The sequence below is a fragment of the Myotis daubentonii genome, chromosome 1 (genome assembly GCF_963259705.1).
Source record: "Myotis daubentonii chromosome 1, mMyoDau2.1, whole genome shotgun sequence".
Taxonomy (NCBI): domain Eukaryota; kingdom Metazoa; phylum Chordata; class Mammalia; order Chiroptera; family Vespertilionidae; genus Myotis; species Myotis daubentonii.
In genome coordinates this window covers 10,127,433-10,152,302 of record NC_081840.1, presented here as the reverse complement: position 1 = coordinate 10,152,302, position 24,870 = coordinate 10,127,433, and the positions used below count along the sequence as shown (strand labels likewise).

The window sequence follows — 24,870 nt, the reverse complement described above, 5'->3', positions numbered from 1 at the left end:
GTTTTCTGAAAACTCTCTCCAAGAAAAGAGCCAGGACTGCTGAATGGCTAACACTGAACGGAAACTTCAGGCAGGCATTTCAGTCCGAGAGGGTGCAGACATTCAGCAGGTCTCTCCAAGCATAACATCCTTAGTCTCAACTCAGACACGCCTTCTCTCTCCACGCCCAGTGGGAGCCGGAGCTGCAGGCGGCACCCCCCGGGGGCCTCCCACGTCCCAGGAAGGGACCTGTTGCGTGGCGGCTCCTCCATGCACAGCCCACCGGGCAGCTCCCCTGGCTGCCAGGTGTCCACAGCTGTTCGTGGGCACAAGCCAAGCTCGCAGAGTTCAAGTGTTTCTGGACTTTGCACCTACCCACCCACCTCCTCCAGACTCATTCCCAGAACCTTCTAGGGGACGCCAGGTCTCTGCCAGGTGGCTGGTGCTTGGCGTCCAGCATGGCTCCATGAGGGTTGCTGACCAACCTCCTGGAAACCCTGGCAATGGCATCTAGAGACTCTGATCTGTGCCTCGGGAGCTCTGCCCACCAAGGCCCGCTCACTTCCTCTTCCATGTTTCAGGTTAATGCCCACCATCACCAAGACTGTACCTTTGGGCTGTACCCAGCATCTGTGATCAAAGGTTCAAGCCTCCCCATGTCCTCCCCCCGCCCCCCCCCCCCTACAGAGCCTCTGGCTGAACACTCCTGCTTCCCCCCCTGGCGTGAGCCTCAGCCGTTCTGGGGCTAGACCTCTGCATCGCACGCTAGGGCCAGTGTGAGCGGTCCCTCCGTCACTCAACGAAGTACTCCAATGTCCTCTCCAAAAATACTGGCTAAACTTGAGATGTTTTCCCCTTGTTTTTGGAAGAAGGTTTACTACGGCAAGTTCTCACCCAGCGTGTCTGCGAGACTCAGAGGTCCTGCACCGCAAGCCAGGTGCCTCTATGAGCCGGCTGGCCTCAAGGGGACCCGTTCTCTGCGATTGTCAACCGGCCACTGACACTTCCGCTGGACCGTACAGAGGGTCTCGGCCAGGGGAAGGCCTGTGAGACCGCTGGTTTCCTCTGTTCGGAATTCCCTATTCTACAACGGCCTTGGATGTGACTGCTCCCTCTCACTACAGCACCCACCTTCTAAATTTCCTCATCTTAAACCCCGACCCTGTACAGTTCCTACGTCAGGGCTGAAATCTAACCAGTGGGTGACGCCCATGCACCCTGTGACCCCGCGGGGCTGTGACGGTGAAAGTGTGTCTCCTCGGGCACCTGGGAACGTCTCGGGGCACTAACCAGGCACTAATCAGGACCAGGCACGGGACTGAAGTCACAGGTGCCGAAGGGGCAGAGCTGCAGGTATGGTCTCCACGTAAAAGTCTCCGAGGCCGCCAACAACCGTCCCTAAATACTGACGAAGCCTCACACCAAAACGCCCAGCAACTACTCCTCCCTGTCCTCCCACCAAATACCGAGTAAAACTGCTACATGCAACTCCTGGGAGCCCTGACATTATCCCCGTCCAAGGGCAAGGGACAAGGAAGTGCCTCCAGCTTTCCCGCGCGGGGCCCCTGGACACCTGCACTTTCTGCGTAAAAAACAAAAACTCCAAGTACTTTCTTACCAAAAAACTCAAGTACATCCTCCACAGTAAGGGGCACTGGCTGCCGTGCTCACTCCGGATCGCATTTTCAAACAGGGCTCTGATCCGGTGCGTCAAGCCGGTCTCAGGGATTGTGGCGTAGACCTCTCTGCCATCTACCCTGCAAGACAAAGGCTCATGAAACCCCGGCACAAGTTCTCTCACTGGCATCACAAGAGGCAGAGATGCATGTGTTCGTGACAACAAACGTCAGCAGCAACTGGCTCACAGCCGGTCAGAGGCAGGGCTGTCCCTCAGAGCTGGGGGTGCTGGGGGTGCTGGGGGTGCGGAGTACAGATGGGATGCGCTCCGCCAAAGCCAGAGGAAGGCAGTGCCCAGGGTTCCGTGGTTTCTCCACCACGAGTCTGACTAGAAGTCACACACCAAGTCCTTGCTTCTCGGGAACCTGTCAGAGAGGCGAAGTGGCCTATCCAAGGTCACAGCTGGTGAATGGAAGAGCTGGGGTTTGCACCCAGAGTCCAACTCCAGGCCTGGCTCTCACCCACATGCTTTCCCCACAGCGTCTCAGACACTGGAGGCCTGACCATCCCCACCCACCACCGTCGGCAAGGCTCAGGGTCCCAGAAGGCATGGCCAGGAAGCCGGCCACAGAAGCCTCACCTGCGGGTGCTGCTCTTCGCAGTCTCTTCTATAAACCCTACCCACCCCGGCATGCCAAGCACTGGCCGTGTTCACTTCTGTGCCGAGGCTCAGAGGGCAGGGGACACGCACACGTTCCATAAAGGTGGACACACGACCAAGATGAACGTGATTACCTCTGGACGGTCTCCACCAGTCGTTTCCTCATTTTCTCAGCTTCAATGGCAAACAGCCAAGGCTCCAAGGGTGCCGCAGACCTGGTGATGGCACCGAAGAACCTCCTGGTCTTGCTGGCGCTGTGGGACTTGCTCTGAAGCTGAACGTAGGACCTCCAAAGAACCTGGTTGCCCGGATACAACCTCAAAGCCTCTGAGAGCGCCTGCCGCAGAGGAGCCAGAGGGTACACGCTGACTTTCATGTGGAACCTGAGCAGGCTCGTGTGCATCAGGGTGACGGCCTCGAGGACGCTGCTCACACTTGGGGGGCAGGCCCTGGCCTCCAGGCCTGGGTCCTCTGGGGAAAGAGAGCCCTTCAGTTTTGCAGATACCTGCTCGTATATCTGCACAGCGGCATCGATCCCTATGGTCAAATACTGGAAGAGCATAAAGCATTTAACCACACTAACTAGGCGGTTGAGGGAGGCGGTGGCAGCTGGATCGGAGACGCGGCCCTCACACAGACAGTCCTGCAGTGCGTGCTCATAAGCCTTCCGAGCTTTCAAAATGTGAATGGCCAGGACCTGCCCAGTGTAGGGCCCATAGGGACTGCTCTCAGCCAGCCTGGTTAATACGTGAACAGCTCGGGCCGCGGTGGCCACTCTGGTGTCTGGCGCCAGCTCCAGCTCCAGCTCAGCATAGAGCAGACTGAGCTCACAGACCTCAGGGTCCTTCAGCTCCCCGCTCCCTGCCGTGCTGAGCGCTGTATCGAAAACTTTTCTGGCGTCCTCTGTGTTGCCAAGCAACCATTCCAGATGTGCATACTGCTTCCAGAGGCAAAAATTGTTGCAGTTTTCTGGCTCCTTAAGGAGATTCTTGGCTAGTTTTTTGCAGTTCTTTCCTCGTGATTTTAACCTCTTCTTGTTTTTAGTGTGCAGACACCAAATGACCTAGAGGTAAAAAGTAAAGAATAACTCCACGTGTTCTATGATGTTAAGCCGCGGGGTATTGCCAGCCTGAGAAAGCCACACGAGGCGTCTACACTTTCTTCCTTCACCACATGTTTGGTAAACACTTAGGCTCTCTAAGCTGGGAAACAAATCAGGATTTTTTTTCCCCCTCTATTGATTTTTAGAGGGAGTGGAAGGGAAAGAGGGTGGGGGGAGAGAGAGAGAGACATAGATGTGAGAGACACACATCAATTGGTTGCCTACCGCACACGCCCCGACTGGGGCCGGGATCGAACCTGCAAACCAGGTACATGCTATTGACTGGAAATCAAACCCATGACCTTTTGGAGCGTGGTCTGATGCTCTAACCAATGAGCATACTAGCCAAGGCACAAATCAGGATTTTTTACCAAGGCCACAGGAATCCCAATATGAAACATCCCGGTTTCCATCTGAAACCGCTATAAACAAGGCTCACATACCCTAAATGTTCTCCAAAGAGGCAGCCTCCCAATTTTATACTTTAACCGGTGCACAGATTCATGCACATTGAAAGGAAATTAATTAGAAGAAATACTTTAATATTGCTATTCGCCCTTTCTCTACAATAGAAGTGTCAACCAAATTCAAGACTGACAATGGCAGATAGAAACACACATGTGCGATTGGTGCCAGCGAGAACTTTATATGTATCACACATGCATGAGTCAACTTAGCCTTTTATATATATAGACTAGAGGCCCGGTGCACAAAAATTTGTGCACTCGGGGGGGAGGGGGGTCCCTCAGCCCGGCCTGTGCCCTCTCGCAGTCTGGGATCCCTCGGGAGATAACGCCCTGCTGGCTTAGGCCTGCTCCCGGGTGGCAGAGGGAAGGACCAATCCCTAGGTGCAGCCCCTGGTTGGGCTCAGAGCAGGGCCGATTGGGGTGTTAGGGCGCCACCCCCTGTCATGCACAGAGCAGGGCGATAGGGAGGTTGTGATGCCACCCTCAGTCACGCTCAGGGTAGGGCTGATTGGGGGGTTGGGGCACTGCCCCCGTCACACTCAAGGCAGGGTCGATGGGGAGGTTGCGGCGCCACCCCCTGTCACGCACAGAGCAGGGCCAATAAGGGGGTTGGGGCACTGCCCCGTCACTCACAGAGCAGGGCCCATCAGGGGGGTTGGGGCTCTGTACCCTGTCACGCACAGAGCAGGGCCAATCAGGGGGTTGGGGCACCGCCCTCTATCACCCACAGAGCAGGGCCGATCAGGGGGTTGGGGCGCCACCACTCTCACACTCAGGGCAGGGCCAATGGGGAGGTTATGGCTCTACCCCATCACACACAGAGCAGGGCCCATGGGGGGGGGGGGTTGGGGCGCTGCACCCTGTCACACACAGAGCAGGGCCGATCAGGGAGTTGGGGCACCGCACCCTGTCACACACAGAGCTGCAGGGCGATCAGGGGGTTGGGGAGCTCCCCCCCTATCAGGCACAGAGCAGGGCTGATCAGGGGGTTGGGGCGCCTTCCCCTGTCACGAACAGAGCAGGGTGGAAAGGGAGGTTGTGGCTCCGACCCCTGTCACACACAGAACCGCAGGGCGATCAGGGGGTTTGGGCGCTGCCCCCTGTCACGCTGATCCCGGTGCCAGGGGGCCTCTCGGCTCCACTGATCCCGGTGCTGGGAGGCATATTACCCTTTTACTATATAGCATAGAGGCCTGGTGCACGGGTGGGGGCCGGCTGGTTTGCCCTGAAGAGTGTCCTGGATCAGGGTGGGGGTCCCCACTGGGATGCCTGGCCAGCCTGGGTGAGGGGATGATCACTGTTTGCGGCTGGTCACACACCCTTCAGGGTGGGGGTCCCCACTGGGGTGCCTGGCCAGTCTGGGTGAGGGGCTGAGGGCAGTTTTCAGGCTGGTGACTGAAGCTCCCAACCGCTCCTTTTTTTCTTTTTCTTTTTTTTATTCTGGGCCAGCTTTAGCTTTGAGGCTTGGCTCTAGCTCTTAGGCCTCCGCTGCTGAAAGTAGGTTTCTGGCCTTTGCTTACAATGTTGCAATCCTGCTGGCTGAAGCCCAGCGGACTTTTGTTTAGCTTCTATATTTGTTACATAGTTGCTTAGAGTTGCAGCTCAGAGGCCTGCAGCTGCAGGCGGGGAATGTTGGAGTCCTCCGTCACTGAAGCAAGCAAGCCTCATGTTAGTTTCAAGCTGCCTGGCTGCCGGCCGCCATCTTGGCTGGCAGTTAATTTGCATATTGCCCTGATTAGCCAATGGGAAGGGTAGCGGTCGTACGCTAATTAACATGTTTCTCTTTTATTAGATAGGATAAACTTGCTTAATTAGACATGCTTTCTGATGTAGCTTAACTTTTTCCAGCCCAGTGAAGCACCCCAACTTTTCTTTCAGGTAATTGTCAGCAACACAGCAGTAAATATCAACACAAAACATTATTATTGTAGATCACGCAGGAAGAACATAGGGTAAAATATTTAACTGTAGCAGTATTTGACTACATTCTGCGCAGTGAGAAAAACAAGTCATTTTCAAGGTCCACCATTTCTTTCTTCTTTTCAATTGGGTCAAGTTTCTAAGCTTCCTAAATCTCCGTTTTCTGGCTAATGAAAAGAAAATAAGATTCCACCGAGTCTCCTATCTACCTACTCCAGGACTTCTGTGAGGATCAGATGAGATGAGACACGGGACAATGCTTCACAGACATTTGGTTACAGTGTGAAATGTTTGCACCTGGCTATAAAGCAAGTCATATTCCTGGGCTAAAGAAACTCCAAGGAGGCTAGTCACGAGGGAGAAGAAGCTGGACGTTGCTATGTGACGTCATTACCTGACGCCCACAGAGACCATTTCTGGGCTGGGCTGGGCTGTGGGCCGCATTTTGCGCCACGGGGTCTTGGCAGCGTTGGCTGCGATTTGGTGGGGTGTTGCTCCGGGGTGGTGGAGGGGCCTGTGTCCTGTTTGGGGGAGGCTGAGTGTTGCTTTGTGGGCTCCAGGTCCATGATGCTGTTTATTTTTAAATGGCCAGTGTGCGTCATGGCAGCTCCTGCGTTGTCTGTCCTGTGGTGGTCAGTGCGTATCATAGCAACCGGCTGGGAGGACACTTAGCCTTTTATATATAGAGATAATACAACCCAGTGTGTACAATCTGTAGTTAAAATGTCACAACTTTGGGGGTTAAGATTCTATACTAACTCTGGCCAGCAGAGGGCAGAAGAGTCTATTCTAGACAAATTTCTAGCAGATACATCGATAAGAGAGCAGGGTAAGTAGCTTATTTTATCTATTTTAATAAGCCCCTAAGTCCTCTAACCCTGCTTAAGCTTAAGCTTGGTTCTTAACACTAAGAGCTCACATAATCACAGGCATCTGGTGACACAAGAATCAACACAAATAGCCCAGTCACTCCTACGTTCCTCTTACTGCAGCTTTAGAAGAAATACTTTAGTATTGAGGCCTCTGAAAGGGCAGCCACACACCAGGTGCCGTTAGGGTCCCCGAAGGAGGTGCTGTGGCCCCGGACCCTGAAGAACGCCAAGAGCCTTTATAAACAGACACAAAAGGAAGTCCCCACGCAGGGTGGAGGGGCCGGAGTTACCTTTGCCATCTCGTACCGTAGCCAGGAGGAGCAGAGCTGGGACCTCTCCCTGCCGGAAAACAAAGGCATCACCAGGTGGAAGATGTTGCGGATGAACTCCTCGCCCTCTCGGCCGTGACCCCGGGTCCAGCGCCGGCAGCCCAACTGGTCCGTGCGACCAACACAGCTGACGCCAGAAAATGAAAGGTTGAGAAAAGTCAATGGCTGTTCGTCATAAAGTCCGTTATCGAAGATGCTGTTCTCATCCATGGCCAGGTAGAGGCAGGAGGCTGGAGGGCTGAAGCCAGCGGGCACACCCAGGAACTGCAGAAAGGCCACAATCAGCTGGAACTGAAGAGCTTGGCTGGAAAGTCGGATTAGAGATTGTCCAATATCATCAAACAGCACCTGCAATAAAGACAAAGGGACCTGCTCAGGAGCTCGGTTTGTTTGTTTATTTATTTATTGTAATAAACAGAAAACCATCACAATTCTCCCACTATTCTCTTCACATGGCTGCATAATGATTCAACATACAATTTTAAACAGGTAGGAGCTAGATTTTCTGCAAGATGCAAAAAAGCTGGAGGCCTCTCAAGGCTACCCAGAGCGCTGCAGGAGAGGTTTGCAATGCTGGTAGGACTCCCACACTCCTGAGATTCTCAGAAGGAGGGAGGCCCATGAGCAGGCTGGAGCCAAAAATTTTCAAAATATCCTGTTGGATTCATAGGAAATCTAGAATCATTCACTTCTGAAAGGACACATAATTGCTTTGTAGTCACAAGTGTAAATTTTTTTTAAGATAGAAGAATAACTTTATTGTTCTGTGTTTTTCTGGTACGAAATTGCTTCAGGAAATGAAAAATGTGCTAAAAAAAATAGATAAACAGCAGGAAGGTAAGGGAAGAAGGAAACTACAGGAGCAAAGACTGTGTTGAGAGCAGTTTTAAGAGCCTAATACCAACAGTGAGTGTTCGTGGCTGACTTCAGGTAAAACTTTAAAATGTAAGGCCACGGAGACTACCCTTTGTTCCAAGGTCCTGCACATCTGAGGTCTTTGTGGCTCTGAGCAAAGGACTACCTGGAGTCAACTAATCAAAACCATCCGTCAGTCAGAAATCTCCAGGCTTGGAGTTGAGAAAGCTAAGTGACAAGAAACCGCGGGCAGCAGTGGTGTGCTCCAGAAATGAGCTTCCAGGAAACTGCCCAGATTTTGAGCCTTGAGAACTGACTCTGGAAGGGTAATGAACTCTGCAAAACCCTCAACCTCCACAGAAAGACCCCAGTCCTCCCTGAACCTTCCAGCTACAGCCAGGAGAGGGAGCTCACGTGCACACTCGCCTCATGGCAGTCCCCTCACGGAGCACTGAGGGTTCAGCAGTGAAGAAAACAGGCAAACAGCTCCACCCTCGAGGCATGTAACAGGTAGGGAGGGTCACAGACAACAAACCATTCCAAAGCCGACAAGCCTCCCTACTCTGAGTCCATACTACCATGTTATAAAACATATACTTATTATACTTTATTCCAAGCAATATAACATGTATCTTGTGAAACTGGGTCAATTCCAGTTATCAAAAGAGAATCTTTTCCTTTATTTTAAAGGAAAGCTCCCAGAGCTGCGGCCACGAGGCAGAGCAGCATGTACGAGTCACGCGGCAACGGCGGTAACAGAGCCAACGTGAGTTAAATGCCTGGCACACGGCAGGCTGACTGCTGGTTCCCTCTCCAGTAAGACTAGCTGTAGGCCGACTGTCCCCTAACGGCCTTACATCCAGTCCCCCTTGTCTTCTGGAGTCAAACCTATCGGCCATGTTTCTGAAGATACAAGGGGGGCGGGGAAAGTGGACACAGTTAAAGAATCTAGGACAGCCGAAACCGGTTTGGCTCAGTGGATAGAGCGTCGGCCTGCGGACTGAGGGGTCCCGGGTTCGATTCCGGTCAAGGGCATGTACCTGGGTTGCGGGCACATCCCCAGTGGGAGATGTGCAGGAGGCAACTGATCGATGTTTCTCTCTCATCAATGTTTCTAACTCTCTATCTCTCTCCCTTCCTCTCTGTGAAAAATCAATAAAATATATTTAAAAAAAAAAAAGAATCTAGGACAGGGATTCTGTGTTTTTAAACCCTGAGCCCTCCAGCTTCCATGTGCAAAAGTAACTGAACAACCTGAAGACCACCGCTCCTATTCGGGGGCAGGAACTACCTGGTCAAGTGCCGCTCAGCTCCCACATCACCAGCAGCCAATGACATTCTACCCTGGTTTTCAGTGAGAGGGAAGTTTCCAGACAAGAACAAGAGCCAGGCTAGCATCTCCTAAGCCAGGCAAGTGCTCTGAGAGCCCAACACCTTCTTTGGGCACCAAACCCAATGGGGATGGGGAGAAGGCAAAGACCCCATGGCTAGCGCCCTCCTGGGGCGGGGTACTTGCCTGTCTCTCTGGGTCCTCACAGTCTTCCTCCGTTTGCTTCTTGGTCTTATCAGGCCGCCACGGCCGCCAGTGCCTCTGGTCTCGGGACCGCTCAGCAGCAAGCCAGATCTGCCACCTGGGCAGGGTCTTATCTCTGATGTCCTGGTCATCCTCTTCTGGTTCATCATCATCATCATCTAGGCAAGAACAAAACTTCCAGCTCACTAACCAGCAAATAAAACCATCACCATCAACACCCAATCAACCTGCATGCCAGCCACTGTGGTGGCCCCTGGAATGCCAAGATGGGTAAGAGCTACCTAGGCCCAGCCTCTGCAAGGCTCAGTGGCTTTGCCGATGGGCTCTCCTGTAATCACAATCAAGGTCCCCCCAGCAGCGGTAGGTCAGCTGCTGAAATCAAATGATTTTTAACACTATCACACCAATGAAAATGAGGACACATATTGTAGAACAGCGCTGACCAACACAACTCTCTGTGGTGATCAAACGTTCCATGTCTGTGCTGTCTGACAGAGCAGCCACCACCACAGGGCACTTGAAATGTAGCTGGTAGAAGAAATGAGTTTTTAATTTTATTCCATTTTAATTAACTTTAATTAAAATAGCCACACGTGGCTAGTGGCTGCTACTGGACAACACCATTCTAGAGTACTAAGTGACACTTAATGACAACATTGGTTTAGATTTTCTTAAGCCATCAGAATTTTTAGCCAGTGACCTTACGATTATGACCTATGTTCACGTCTTTCAAAAAATGTCAATTCAAGACATCCTTCAGTGATAGCCTCTACTTCACTGTTTCCTGACTCTGAGCAGGCAGAATGGAAGAGGAGAAGAGTTGAATCACCTGCAAAGTTCCACATTTAAACAGAAACAAACAGCATGTAAAATGGTACCGCCACTTGGAAAAGTCTGGCAGTTTCTTATAAAATTAAACATGCACTCACCATCAGGCCCAGCAATTGCACTTGTAGGTGCTGATGCCAGAAACATGGAAACCTATGTTCACACACAACCCTATCCACTAATGCCCATAGCAAAGCTTCATTCACAACAGCCCCAAACTGGAGACAACATACACAAACTGGTACAGCTATGTCATGGACACTACTGGGCAAGAAACATGAATGAACTATTGACACACACAACAATCTGGCTGAATCTCAGGGGAACTATGCTAAGTGGGGGGGGGGGGGGGGGAACCAATCTTCAAAGTTACACAGAAAACAAGTGCTGGCAAAGTTACCCCAGATACCTGAAGGGCCCCGCCTAAGAGGCGACAGACATGCCACCTGGCCTGCAGCTCTGCACTGCCAGGCAGATCACAGCCAATCCCAAGTGTTCATTTCTCAGATGAACGCTGGAAGGTGACACCTGTGAAAAGAGGCTGGCCGAGCCTGGTGAGCGCCCATCCACCGCTTTCTCCCTCACACGTGCAAGAAACCAGGTGAGTGAAGCAATTCCCGAATAGCTAAGAGCTGCACTGGCCAAAACAGTAGCGTTAACAAGTGGCTATCAAGCTCCAGAAAGTGGCCGGTCTGAACTGAGATGTGCTATAAAGGGAAACTACACACCAGATTTCAAAGAGTTCGTATGGGGAAACATGCAAAATAACTCATTCGTTTCTTAATGTTGATTAAATGTTGAAACATTAATGTTTTTACTACTAGGTTAGACAAAACACGTTACCAGAATTAATTGCCCCTCTTTTCTTTTTGCTTGTTTTAGGTGGCTACTAGAGAATGTGAAGTTACGCATGTGCTTGAGTTATATTTCTACTGGTCAGGGCTGTTTTAGAGGGTAACTCTGGAAAGTGCTTTGGGTCATTTAGAATGACATTTATAGAAGTGCTAGTTAATAATTATTTTATAGTATTCCTTAAAAGGCATGTATTTTCAAATGATCTGGACACTGCCAAGAAAACAAAAAGACCGTCTTAAATACACACTGAAATGGGGGTGGGGATTAGCAACAAGATCAGGTCTTCAGGAGCCTGAAAAGGAAAAATGAAGCATTTCCCCTGAGAGAACTCAAAGCCTGCAAGCGTGATGCAGAGAGGGGTCATGTGCTTCAAAGGCTCTAAGACAGCGGTTCTCAACCTGTGGGTCGCGACCCCTTTGGTGGTCGAATGACCCTTTCACAGGACAGGGGTCGCCTAAGACCATCCTGCCTATCAGATATTTACATTACAATTCACAACAGTAGCAACATTACAGTTATGAAGTAGCAATGAAAATACTTTTATGGTTGGGTCACAACATGAGGAACTGTATTTAAAGGGCCAGAAGGTTGAGAACCACTGCAAGAGGAAAACAGTCTATGCTCCCGGGACATCTACTTAATGTACTTTCGACATTGACATTTGTACAATGTTCCTAAGCTACTGCTAATGGCTTCCTCATATAAACAACTAATCATGATGACGTACAAACAAGTCCCAGAAGGAAAACTCACACACGTGCTGCAAGGGCCTTACCTGGGTTGATGACCACCCAGCCGCCCCGCTCCTGCTGGTGCATCCACGCTCTCCAGCCTCGGGCGCCCTTCTCCCCAGCCCGGGGCTCTCCGCTGTCCCAAAAGGGCTCAAAGAACTCCACCTGTTCAGATGTAAGACAGGGAGGTTAGCCCAACTTGTACAAATCTGCCGAGTCACCAGGCAAATTAAGTCCGGGCTGGCCTCAGAGGGGCTATGCTTCGTGAAGCCTTGCCCGTCATCAGTCTCTGAAGTAGATATAACACACACCCCAAAACAGAAAATGTAATTATCTAGTGGGGGGCGGGGGGGCTCCATGGTAACCCTCAGGGCTATGGGATTCACACGCTTGGTATGGGCTGGACCAAGAATATGGCAAAAAGTGATGGGATGACGCGTCCAAGATCGGGTTACAAAGACTGGCCTAGGTCGTTGAGAAGGGGAGGAGCAGAAAGGCTTTCCAGTTCTGACCCTGGTCGGCCAGTCTCACAGGAAGCACTGGCACTGCCGGCCTCCTAACTGGTACCCAGAGTCATGCTGCTTTCGAGACCTGCTGAGGGGAAGGGGAGCCAAGGTCCCATCAGGACAGACGCTGAGGTCTTGAGGACATGGCCATGTCTCAACTACCTGCTCCTAACAGCTGGCACAGCGCCCAGCACCTAGTAGGGGCTCAATAAATACTTGCTAGCACAGAGCTGAACATGGCAGGCACCCAACGAATAAACAGGTCTGCAAGCCTGGCCCCTCCCTCACTCATCTGGACACTAGGTCCTCAGTGCATGGTAACCAGTTCAGTGGCAGCAATTCCACATGGAACAGAATGTGGACACAGCAAGGAACAGGAAAGCGATCATGCTATCAACACACAGTAAGGACTTTATAAGAGAGCCAATAACTGGCTCCATGGGAGCTTTGTAAGGAACCTTTGAAGAGGATACCAGGCTTTGAACAGGCACACGGGGGCCAGGAGCCGCAGGATTATCCAGCCTGAGCCCAGAAGTGCCTCGCACGCCAGGGAGGGTGGTGTCCAGGAGAGCCACGAAGGCAGGGCGGCCAGCATGACACGGGCCCTGGATGCTGAGCACACGTCAGCCACCTCAGGAAGGGAACTGGGAAGACTACACTCCCTCTCTTTTTACATTTATATTTTATTTTTTAATTGATTTCAGAGAGTAAGGGAGAGGGAGAGAAAGGTAGAAACATTAGTGATGAGAGAGAATATTGATTGGCTGCCTCCTGCATGCCCCCTAATGGGGATTGAGCCCACAACTGGGGCATATGCCCTGACCAGGAATCGAACTGTGACCTCCTGGTTCATAGGTCGATACTCAACCACTGAGCCACGCCAGCCTCGCTACACTCCCTCTTTACAGGTTTTATTTACTCAAAACAAAATGTTTTTTTTAAAAGTGTGATAAATGGTTATAACCAATTTATTTATTCCACAGAAACACAGACTAGGGAGAACCAAGATGGCGGCATAGGTTAACGCCGGAGTTTGCTGCTTTGAACAACTACTTCAAAAGTGAAACTAAAAGACGGAAGGGACATCACCCAGAACCACAGGAACGCTGGCTGAGTGGAAGTCCTACAACTAGCAGGAAAGAGAAACGCATACGGACACTCAGAGGAGGCGCAGTGCTGAAGTCAAATTCTGAGGTGCGAGTGTGCGCGGAGCGGGCTGGCGGCGGAGGGCGAGGTTGTTGTTTTCAATCGGGAGGGAGTTGCAGACTCTGAGCTCCAGATACAGGCGAGTCTTTAGGGACCCAGACTCAAACGGGAGAAGCGGGACTATCTGGCTTCGGTCAGAGCCAGTGCAGCTTTCTCTCCGAGTTTTGCAGCGGGTGCTGGGACTCAGAGAGGCAGAGCCCCTGGGGACAGGACTGAGAGCCGCCATAACTGCTCTCTCCGGCCCACCCTGTTGATCCTGTGCGACCCGCCCTACCCAAGCCCTGCACAGAGGCATTTGCTGGATAGCCTCAGGCAAAGGCTAAATTAGCACCTCCCTAGAGGACAGAAGTTCTCTCACTGCTGACACAGCTGATTCTCATAGCCACTTGGCCTGGAGGTCAAACCCTCCCTGGGATTAGCTACAACAATCAAGGTTTAACTATAAGATACAGAGGCAGAGCTGCCTCAAACAGATTGTCAAACTGCAGCGGGAAGGCCGGGGAGGGTTGGGGGGCAGGAGGTAGGGGGGTAAGAGATCAACTAAAGGACTTGTATGCATGCATATAAGCATAACCAATGGACATAAGACACTGGGTGATAGGGGAGGCTAGGGGACTGTCTAGGGCGGGGGGATAAAGTGGATACATATGTAATACCCTTTGTAATACTTTAAGCAATAAAAAAAAAAAAAAAAAGGTTTAACTATAAGACTGTGAACAAAGACCACTAGGGGGTGCACCAAGGAAGCATAACAAAATGCGGAGACAAAGAAACAGGACAAAATTGTCAAAGGAAGATATAGAGTTCAGAACCACACTTTTAAGGTCTCTCAAGAACTGTTTAGAAGCCGCCGATAAACTTAATGAGATCTACACGAAAACTAATGAGACCCTTGATGTTATATTGGGGAACCAACGAGAAATTAAGCACACACAGACTGAAATAACGAATATTATACAGACTCCCGACAGCAGACCAGAGGAGCGCAAGAATCAAGTCAATGATTTGAAATGCGAGGAAGCAAAAAACACCCAACCGAAGGGGCGGAATGAAAAAGAATCCAAAAATGCGAGGATAGTGTAAGGAGCCTCTGGGACAGCTTCAAGCATACCAACATCAGAATTATAGGGGTGCCAGAAGGTGAGAGAGAGCAAGATATTGAAAACCTATTAGAAGAAATAATGACAGAAAACTTCCCCCACCTGGTGAAAGAAATGGACTTACAGGTCCAAGAAGCGCGGAGAACCCCAAACAAAAGGAACCCAAAGAGGACCACACCAAGATACATCATAATTAAAATGCCAAGAGCAAAAGACAAAGAGAGAATCTTAAAAGCAGCAAGAGAAAGAAACCAAGTTACCCACAAGGGAATACCCATACGACTGTCAGCTGATTTCTCAACAGAAACTTTGCAGGCCAGAAGGGAGTGGCAAGAAATATTCAAAGTGATGAATACCAAGAACCTACAACCAAGATTACTTTATCCAGCAAAGCTATCATTCAGAATTGAAGGTCAGATAAAGAGCTTCACAGATAAGGAAAAGCTAAAGGAGTTCATCACCACCAAACCAGGATTATATGAAATGCTGAAAGGTATCCTTTAAGAAGAGGAAGAGGAAGAAAAAGGTAAAGATACAAATTATGAACAACAAATATGCATCTATCAACAAGTGAATCTAAGAATCAAGTGAATAAATAATCTGATGAACAGAATGAACTGGTGATTATAATAGAATCAGGGACAAAGAAAGGGAATGGACTGACTATTCTTGGGGGGAAAAGGGGTGTGGGAGATTCGGGAAGAGACTGGACAAAAATCGTGCACCTATGGATGAGGACAGTGGGTGGGGAGTGAGGGCGGAGGGTGGGGCGGGAACTGGGAGGAGGGGAGTTATGGGGGGGAAAAAAGAGGAACAAATGTAATAATCTGAATAAAGATTTAATTAAAAAAAAAAAAAGAAACACAGACTAGTAATACTAGACTCTGTCTGCTTATGGTGACGACTTACTCAGAGATACAGAAAGTCACTAAATAAAAAGCTTTATTTCAAGGTTGCCATATAAATACTTTGCAGTTACCTGTGCTGTTAACCCCAAGAGCTTGGATCAGGCTCTCCTGACACATCAGAGAGGCTGCCGATGCCCCACAGTCCTGGCCAGGGCCCGCCCCTGAGCCCCATGAGAAACGGCTCTCATCAGACTGCGAGTGTCAGCAAAGGGGTGGGCGTGAGCATGACCCTGAGCCTGACCTTGAGCCCCGACCACACACCCCATGCTCTGCAGAGCTGGCTAAGAATCACTGCTGTAGCACAGCATACTCGTAAGTAGCAAAGTATGTCTTAAAATAACTGTTATCTGGCTTACTATACGAATAATCAGTTACCCCAATATCCACCAATATTCTTTAACCCAACTTTGTCTGGAAAAAAAATAGATAAAAATAATAATGATATTTCTCTTCCGAGGCCAATGCTATGCAGAGAATGGGAGCGTTTTGAGAGGCAACCACACCCCCATGAGCCTTCTCCACAGCCCGAGTGAGATGACCCAGAGGAGCTGCAGGAGCGGAGGAGGGAGAGCTTAACACTCCGTGCTCACGCAGTCGGTCAAGAACAACCCAGGTGCTCACCAACTGTCGCAACAACAAGAAGCTCCTGGGCGGAGCGACACGGTGCTGGAGAAGTGAAGGAGATGTGGCCCGAGGGCCCCGAGAGTGGCGAGGCAAGAAGTCCAAGCCAGTCCACAAGGAACCTGCGCAGGGACTCGGCCTTTGTGGTCCTGCGGAACCCACTCATCGCTGGCAAGTAGGGGTTCCTCCCTGCTGTCAAATTCACTCCCCCGTCCTGCAAAGACCTGCCCTTCAACAGGACAACAATAAAATCCTGTGTTTTTTCTAGTGGGGAAAAAATGATGGTAAAAATAGTCTTTATGGGCAATTCAAAAAAATTCTACAAGATGGAGACCTAGGCCTCTCGAGAAAGGCCTCTGAAAGGTCACCATGAATTCAGATATCCTATCCCTCTCCACCATGCCCTTTGCAGAACAGGAAACCGGGTTATCTTCCATGGAAAAGGGAAAAGGCTTTCTTATTGAATGGCTCTGTAATAGGGTTTTCTTGCTGCTTCACATCACAAATACTGGCCACGCTCACCTGTCACCTGAATGACTAACCCTTCCCCAATTAGGATTGGTGCTGGCAAAGTGCCAGCGTGGCATTCCCTTGGCAACTCCAGCGAAGATTTGAGCAGCGGCAAGGTTACGAGGGGAAGTTACAAAAGACTCACCTTAGAACGCACAAAAGTAGGCAAGACAATGGTTTCCCTGACTGTGGGCATAACTAGCATTTAAACAAGGGTCGTAAGTAGGAAAAAAGGGACATAAGTGAGTCTTTACATTGGGGGTGGGGGGACTCTTGTTTATCTCTCCATGTTTCACTACCTTCATCATGGAAGTTTCCTTGGATTGCTAGAATCTATCTGAGAAACAATCCTCAGCAGGTCTGATACAAAGGAAGATATGGTATTTTAAAAATACTACCACCACCACACTAGCTGGTTTGGCTGAGTGGATAGAGCATCAACCTGCGGACTGAAGGGTCCTGGGTTCGATTCCAGTCAAGGGCATGTACCTCGGATGCAGGCTCCCAGCCCTGGTCATGGGCATGTAGGAGGCAACCAATCGATGTGTCTCTCTCACATCAGTGTTTCTCTCTGTCTCTCCCTCTCTCACTCTCTCTAAAAATCAATGGAAAAATATCCTCAGGTGAGGATTTAAAAAAAAAAACACCACCATCACCTCCTATGATCCATCCCTCGCCCCAAAAGAGAGAGGAGCAGGGAAGGAAAGAGGGGGAGGGGAAAAGGGCGGAGAGAAAGGAAAGCGGAGCTCCTACCTGCCCTCTGGTGGGCAGGTCTTTCACGCTGTCGGGTTTGAAGAAGGTGAAGTCGACCATGGCCTGGAACAAGGAGACGGCCTTCTCCGCGTGCCCGGCCTGGCGCAGGAAGTGGCACTGCTGAAGAAAGAGCGCTGAACGCGGCAGAGAACTCTGGTTAACACCGAGGAAAAAACAACCTGATTCCTAAGATACAGTAAAACACCGAGAACATCTCCCTGAAATCAGTTACTGCTGAAATTTCTAAGCTGTGATACCTACATGTCCTGATTTAAAAGGACTCACAACAGCTCTGTAATCAAAGTATATTCATTTAATTTTTATATAAAACCACCACAGAATACTAATATTAACAATAAAAACTACATATACATAAGTGTAAGGCAAGAGGTTGGTCTGAATATTGTTATCAAAAACTCAAAGGATTGTTTCTCAGACAGATTCTAGCAATCCAAGGAAACTTCCACAATGAAGGTGGAGAACCATGGAGAGATAAAACGAGTCCCCCCCAATACAAAGACTCACTAATGTCCCTTTTTTCCTTTACTTATGGCCCTAGTTTAAATGCTAGTTATGCCCACAAGAAGATTTCTACTAAAGGATGGCATGGTACATTTTTTTTTTTACCAGAAAGCCAAGACCCATGCTCAGTGGATCACTAGATGGCATTATTCACCAGCAATTTTCATCCTGTGCTCAGCGTCAGCTGTAACCAAATCAAGGTTCCACGCCTGAACATTTCAGTTTGCCTTAAGTGTGGTGCAGTTCCACTTACTAAGTCATGTTGAGCTAGTTGAGCATATCACAAATGATAGCACACACGAGGCTTGTTATGCCAGTGTGTAAATGCTTGTTCTCTCTAGAGCAGTGGTTCTCAACCTTGGCTGCACATTAGAATCACCTGGGAATCTTTTTAAAATCCTGATTTCTGGGCCTCATCCTCCGGAAATTCTGTTTCTTTGTTATGGGGTGGGGCCACAACATTAGTAAGAAAGAAACAGAATTTCCGGAGGATGAGGTCCAGAAATCAGGATTTTAAAAAGATTCCCAGGTGATTCTAATGTGCAGCCAAGGTTGAGAACCACTGCTCTAGAGCAATATATTTACATCTTTAGAAGTTCACTGTAATCGCAGGGTTTTGACCCAATAACTGCCTGTGGTGTGCCAGACACTGAGCTAGACTCACCATATATTTTCACCATATAACCCTGTAAGCAGGTAGCATACTATCGATGCTGAGGGAGAAACAAGAGCTTAAACAGGTTAAGGAACTTACCCAAGGTCATACCAGAACCACTGAAGGGCAAGCCCAGGATTCAAGTCAAGAGCGACATTCTCTAGCTCCTGCATAACATGCTGCCTCTGATATGTCACTACTGGACAAATTTATATTCTAGGCTCCTTCGGGACACACCAAAAGGCTAACCATATAATCCCAGTAACCTCTAAACTGATGCAAAGATTTCCAGTCAGTGAGGACATCCCACAAGCATTACTGCCCGAAACCCTAGGACTGGAGGTGATGAGCAGCACAGGTACCTCAACAGACCAGGCCGTTGGCAGCCAAAGTTATGAGTGTTGACTGTACCTCCCTGGTTAATAACCAGAGAAGCTGAAACTTCTAGGCCAGGGATAATTTCCTAACTCTACTGTCTCTAATGCCCTTACCACCACCACCAAGAAGCTGGAGGGGGAAGAATCCATCATGGTCAAAAGGAGTCAAAATAGTTTTTTTCTTGATTAATCAGTTTTATCAATGTATCAATCAGGTTTATCAACTTCGACTCTTTTAAAGTAAATCAAAATAAATCTTCATTTTCAATGAAAGTCAAAAGCATTATTCCCTGCCCAACAGGTGTGGCTCAGTGGTTGAGCACTGACCCATGAACCAGGAGGTCACGGTTCAATTCCCAGCGAGGGCACCTGCTCAGGTTGTGGGCTCAATCCCCAGTAGGAGGCATGCAGGAGGCAGCCAATCAACGATTCTCTCATCATTGATGTTTCTATCTCTCCCTCCCTCTCCTTTAATTAAAAAAAAAATTTTTAAAAAGGCAGCATCATTCTCCCACGTAAATGGATCTGGTCACCATCTCCTTACCAAACATGGCCTCCTCGGTGCCAGGCAGCTCAGGGTGAGACAAGATGCTGCCGTCCTTCACAGCAGACAATGTACTCAAGCACTTCCCATAAAGGCTGTGAATTTTTGATATTGAAAAGGTGCTGAACTGGCTCTGGCAAAACAGAAGGTATTTCTGCCAAAGGGCTGTATTGTTGGGGTGTAGGAATATCAGCTTCTGCCACTCTTTGACCAGCGTGGAGGGCTCCCAGAACTCCGTGCAGAGCTTCAGCTTGGCGAGCTTCAGGTCCACGCTGCTCGGGTTGCTGTCGATGGCCCGCTCCAGAATGGCCAGCTTCTTCTCCAGGATGAGCTTCAGGGACCGCTTCCGCTTCTCCTGCTCGCCTTCCTCGATGGCATACAGGCCAGGGCTCCTCATGACCTCGTCCTCAACAACAAAAACACCCATTTACAAATGCACGGGGAACTGCACCTCCGGATCCCAGCTGCCCACACGCCCCAGAGGGTTCCTCATCTCTCAAAAGGCTCTGCTATTTGGACTTTGTTGATAACCACTAGTGTATCACAATTTCTCCTAATGGCAGCTCAGTTCCTGGGGTACCTGTGCCACCTCGTATACTGATCTTGTATTTATTTCACCTGACTGACCTGCCTATTGGCATTTAAAACTTAGATTTATGTATCAATAACTAGCATGCAATGCCTTGAAATCCTTTTCTGGAATCAACTTGACCATTAAAACAGTCAAATGAGGGACAAAATATAACTGTATAAGTTGTTCAAAAAAATGTAGGTGGAACTAAGACAACCCATGTACTTTAGAAAGGGCGCACGTAGCCCTAAGGAGGTAACTCAACGAGCAGCCCTTCTCTCCACATTCTGCGCTCTCCGCGTGGTCTGTCTGCACTTCCCCAAGGCCTCCCCCTCCTGGCGAGCATCCACTCTTCCCTCAAGATTCTGCTCAGATCTCACCTTCTCTTGGAAACCCTTTCTTACTCTCTATGGCAAGTCACTCCCTCACTCCATCCCCGAATTACACGTGAAGGCGTTTACCTCCCCAGATGCATGGCTCTTCACACGCCAGTCCTCTCCCTGCACTCTGGGCACGCTCAGGGCAAGGGCTATAGCGTAATCATCTTTACATGCCCAGTGCCTGGGTTCCTCCTGGGAGCTCACAGGGCACATCGCTTTGCCAACATGAGCACTGCCGTGCTATGTGAGGCAGGAGGGGGACGGTGATGCTTACCTGAAAAGCGACGAACGCCATCCACAGCTGAGTATCCCGAGGGTTCTCCCGCACCCTCCGGTTGAACTCCTCCACCCTGGCCTTGAGAAGCGCGTCCTCACGGTCCGGCTGGGAGTCTGGCTGCTTGGATTCCTGCTCCGAAGGACCTTGTCCCTGTAACCACTGGGTGGTGGATTGATCATAAATCCCCAGAGGGTTCAGCCAGGTTGTAACAGGAGGAGCCACATCGTCCGAGTCCTTCACTGGGATGAAGGAGAGGGGCGCAGACGAGGGAGGGTCAGTTTGACTGCTCACGGCGACTCCGTCAGCGTTCATCAGCCCCACGTTCTTCTTCGTGAAATAGCGCTCGATGTGCTTCTGCGCACGCTTCTTTCCCGTGGGAGCCCCCTCCCAGGATATGCACTGCTTCTTAGGGTTAATGCCAAGGCAGGAGTCTCCTTTCCTCTTGTATCTTAAGTATGAAAAAGAAAAAGTTATTGAGGAAATATGTGCACTAACTCTGAATGGGTGAAGGCTCATCACACTTAAAACTCTTGTTATGCAAGTTAAATGCATATGTGCAAATTCACCTTACCTTCAAACTGTCTCTACTGAGGAAAATAGGAGGATTAGCAGTGAACTTTTTCTGTCCATGTAACTTATTCCTCTAACACTTCAAGTCTCCGTTGACGTCTCACGAATTTAAGCTCATGCCTGCCTCCTGGATGGTGGTAATTTACACTTCCCTGGAGCTTTGTAGTTCAAGTCCTGTCACCTACATTATGTCGTTTGATCACAATCACAGGCGACAGGCAAGGCAGGAACCATCATCCCCCCCTTACTGTTCCTAAATAAGGACACTGAGACCTCAGGTGACACCAAGTCATCTGTCTCCTTTCCCTCAGTGTGGTCCTGTGTCCCTACTTAAAAAGATAACATATAGGTCTAAGATTCTTTTTTAATCCTGAAACTAAGTGTGTCAAATAAAATTACATCTGGCTATTTTCTCCTCGGGAGGAAAAGAGGCTGGGTTCTGAAATGCTTTTATGGAACGTGTAGGCGTCCCCAGAGTTAGGAACACATGACTACCGACTAGCTGCACAAAAGCTCAGGAAAATGGTGCACTTCTCTGTATACATGTTATATAAACAACCCAATTTAAAAATGGGCAAAAGATCTGAACAGAACTCATAAAAGAAGACATGAACGGCCAATAAGCACATGAAAAAAGTGTTGGACATCATGAGTCATCAAGGAAATGCAAATTAAAACCACGAAGAGATAGGCCACATACCCTTCAAAACAGCCAAAATTAAAAAGACTGACAATATCAAATGTTGGTGAGTAATCTGCGGAGTAACCAGGACCCCCATATGCTGTCGATGGGAATATACACTGGTACAAGCACTTTGGGAAAAGGTCTGGCAGTTTCTTTAGAAAACTAAGTATAGACCTACCCTATGACCCAGTAATTCTATTCCTAGGTATTTACCCAAGAAAAAGGAAACCACATGTCTACACAAATACTTGTGCACAAATCTTCTCATAAGCTTATTCACAACAGCCAAATACTGGAGGGAGTCCAGGTGTCTGCCAACTGAAGAATGAAGAACCAAACGGTGGTAAATGCTACGACACGGATGAAACTCAAAACCATTTCGCTGAGTGGAAGGAGCCAGACACGAAAGAGTACACACTATCTGATTCCACTGAATATGAAATTCTAGAAGCAACCAAGCTAACTGATAGGAAAAAATTAGAACGGTGTTGGCCTCGGGGGAGGTGGGGTGTGGACTGACTGGAAAGGAGCCTGAGGAAACTTTCTGGGGTCACAGTGATGTTCTCTCCTTTCACAGAGGTCTGGGTTATCCAGGTGCATCCCTCTGTCACACTCAGCAAATGAAGATCTGTGTATTACAATATATGCAAATTTTAAATCAAAAGAGAAATAAATGAAACAAATCTTCGATTGTAGTTAATGATATCCATGCTAAAGTATTTAGGGGGTAGTATATTGATGTTGTCAATTTACTTTGAAATGCATCAAAAACTAATATGGGTTGATGAATGAATGGACAGATATATGATAAGGCAAATATAATAAAACTAGAGGCCCGGTGCATGAAATTCATGCACATGTAGGGTCCCTAGGCCTGCCCAGCGATCAGGGCTGATCAGGTTCCCTGCCTCCCCGCCTCCTCCTTCCCTCGCAGCCCATGCCGCCACCCTCGCTCCCTCAGCACCCCACCACCACCGCTGGTCACTTGCCATATTCCACACCACTCCCTGGTGGTTAGTGCATGTCATAGCAAGCAATCAAGCTCCCGGTTTCCCGGTTGAACTCCCAAGGGGACAATTTGCATATTAGCCTTTTATTATATTGGATAAGATGAAAGAATGTAGGGGGCAGGTATATGAGTGTTCACTGTAAAATCCTTCCAACTTCGCTGTATTTTTTTACATTTTCATAATAAAGTGCCAAGGGGAGAAAACACAGGAGAGACCCGCTGCCATCTTCTATCAACTCCCAACTCCCGGGAGCTCTGCCCCCTCCCCCTGTGGCTGAGCCAGCACCTCACTGGCTTCCCACTGTCAACAGGTACCCGAGAAGCTCTCTGCTTGCCTGTGCTCCCTCGCTGCCCAGGTGCAGTGAGTCCACTTTGGGGGAAAAGTGTCTCACACACACGTACGAGCTGTCTCTCAAACCCTTCTCTTCATCCTCTCCCCCAGCTTCTCCTAGATTATCTCCAAAGAACCTCTCTCCGTTCCATTTATGAGTTAAAAACAACTTTAACAATAGGGTGAGGAGATAAAACAGTGCTACAATTGCTCTAAATGAGCCTATCATTCCCTAAGGAACAAATTTTAAGTAAAAAACTAGTTTTTTTCTCCTTAATTACTATTTTATTTTCACTAAAAATTAATATTTTAGAAATTCATATATCCAAAACAGGTTTACTGAGTTTTCTGAATTTAAAACTGCATTTTGTAAAACTAATTTTAATAGCTGCATTTCATAACAAATTCAATGAAAATGATAAAGGAGAAAAAATAATATTACTGGTACATATTTTTAAGCATCTTCTTTCAGATATATGGGTATGTATAGATTTATATGTATATATACACAACCCAGATTAAAATAGTTATAAAGCTTCAGACTTTTCTTCCTATTTTTCAAGTATTTTCCCACACTATTAGTCTTAATATATGTAATTTTTATTGGCTTTGAACTGGTCCATTTAGAGGGGTATGCCATAGTTTATTTAACAATTTCCAGGACATTTAGGTTGTAGCCAATTTATCATTTATCAGAGAATCTTATTAACTGGACAGGACCTCTTGGCCTTATATCCCATGATTCTCTGCCTTCTCTTTTGATTACCTGTGAGCTGTTTGAGAACAGAGACTGTATATTATTGTTCTTTATGTTCCCAACAGTGTCTCACAAAGCACTAAGTACCTAAAAGGTTTAATACGTATTCAAATATTTTTTATTAACAGATTAGAGGAGAAAAGCTTAAACTCATTACTGAAGCAAATATCATCACCTGTTTTATGATTATCTAGTGATGTATGCTGAAAACATTTTGGAAAAGTCATTACCATTTAAGGTCATTTTTAAAATGGGAGTGGGGGATGGATAAATAAAAGGCTTTTGCAACTTTTTAAAATGGCATATAGGTTAGAGCAGTGGTTCTCAACCTTCCTAATGCCGCGACCCTTTAATACAGTTCCTCATGTTGTGGTGACCCCCAACCATAAAATTATTTTCGTTGCTACTTCATAACTGTAATTTTGCTACTGTTATGAATCGAAATGTAAATATCTGATATGCAGGATGTATTTCCATTGTTACAAATTGAACATAATTAAAGCATAGTGATTAATCACAAAAACAATAGGTAATTATATATGTGTTTTCTGATGGTCTTAGGCAACCCCTGTGAAAGGGTTGTTTGACCCCCAAGGGGGTCGCGACCCACAGGTTGAGAACTGCTGGGTTAGATCAAATGGTTTCCAGATAGTTTGTCACAATTATTTCACAGTATTTTTAGATTCATTCATGCAACAAATACTTACTGAACACCTATTATGCCAGGCACTGTTCCCCAAGCACCATGGATAAATACGATTAATCCGACCTGAATCCTGATCTCAAGTTTTAAGTTTTCATTTAAGAATGTAAGATAAGATACGCCTAAAGAACTTAG

At 48.4% G+C, this 24,870-nt stretch overlaps 1 protein-coding gene and 1 long non-coding RNA gene across 2 annotated transcripts in view; one reads left to right on the top strand and one right to left on the bottom strand.

Moving 5' to 3' along the window:
• Positions 1–24,870, bottom strand: part of NRDE2 (NRDE-2, necessary for RNA interference, domain containing) — a 45,289-nt gene that overhangs the window by 6,768 nt on the left and 13,651 nt on the right. The window contains exons 5-12 of the mRNA XM_059688253.1: positions 20,678–21,128; positions 19,453–19,858; positions 17,355–17,488; positions 11,795–11,915; positions 9,319–9,494; positions 6,909–7,295; positions 2,392–3,320; positions 1,598–1,736 (exon numbers count right to left, since the gene is read on the bottom strand). Coding sequence (XP_059544236.1) covers positions 1,598–1,736; positions 2,392–3,320; positions 6,909–7,295; positions 9,319–9,494; positions 11,795–11,915; positions 17,355–17,488; positions 19,453–19,858; positions 20,678–21,128 — 2,743 coding nt within the window. The remainder of the gene's footprint in view (positions 1–1,597; positions 1,737–2,391; positions 3,321–6,908; positions 7,296–9,318; positions 9,495–11,794; positions 11,916–17,354; positions 17,489–19,452; positions 19,859–20,677; positions 21,129–24,870) is intronic.
• Positions 15,426–24,558, top strand: LOC132230597 (uncharacterized). Its single transcript, XR_009451895.1, has 2 exons — positions 15,426–15,782; positions 15,928–24,558. It is a non-coding gene; the product is annotated as an uncharacterized LOC132230597 (long non-coding RNA).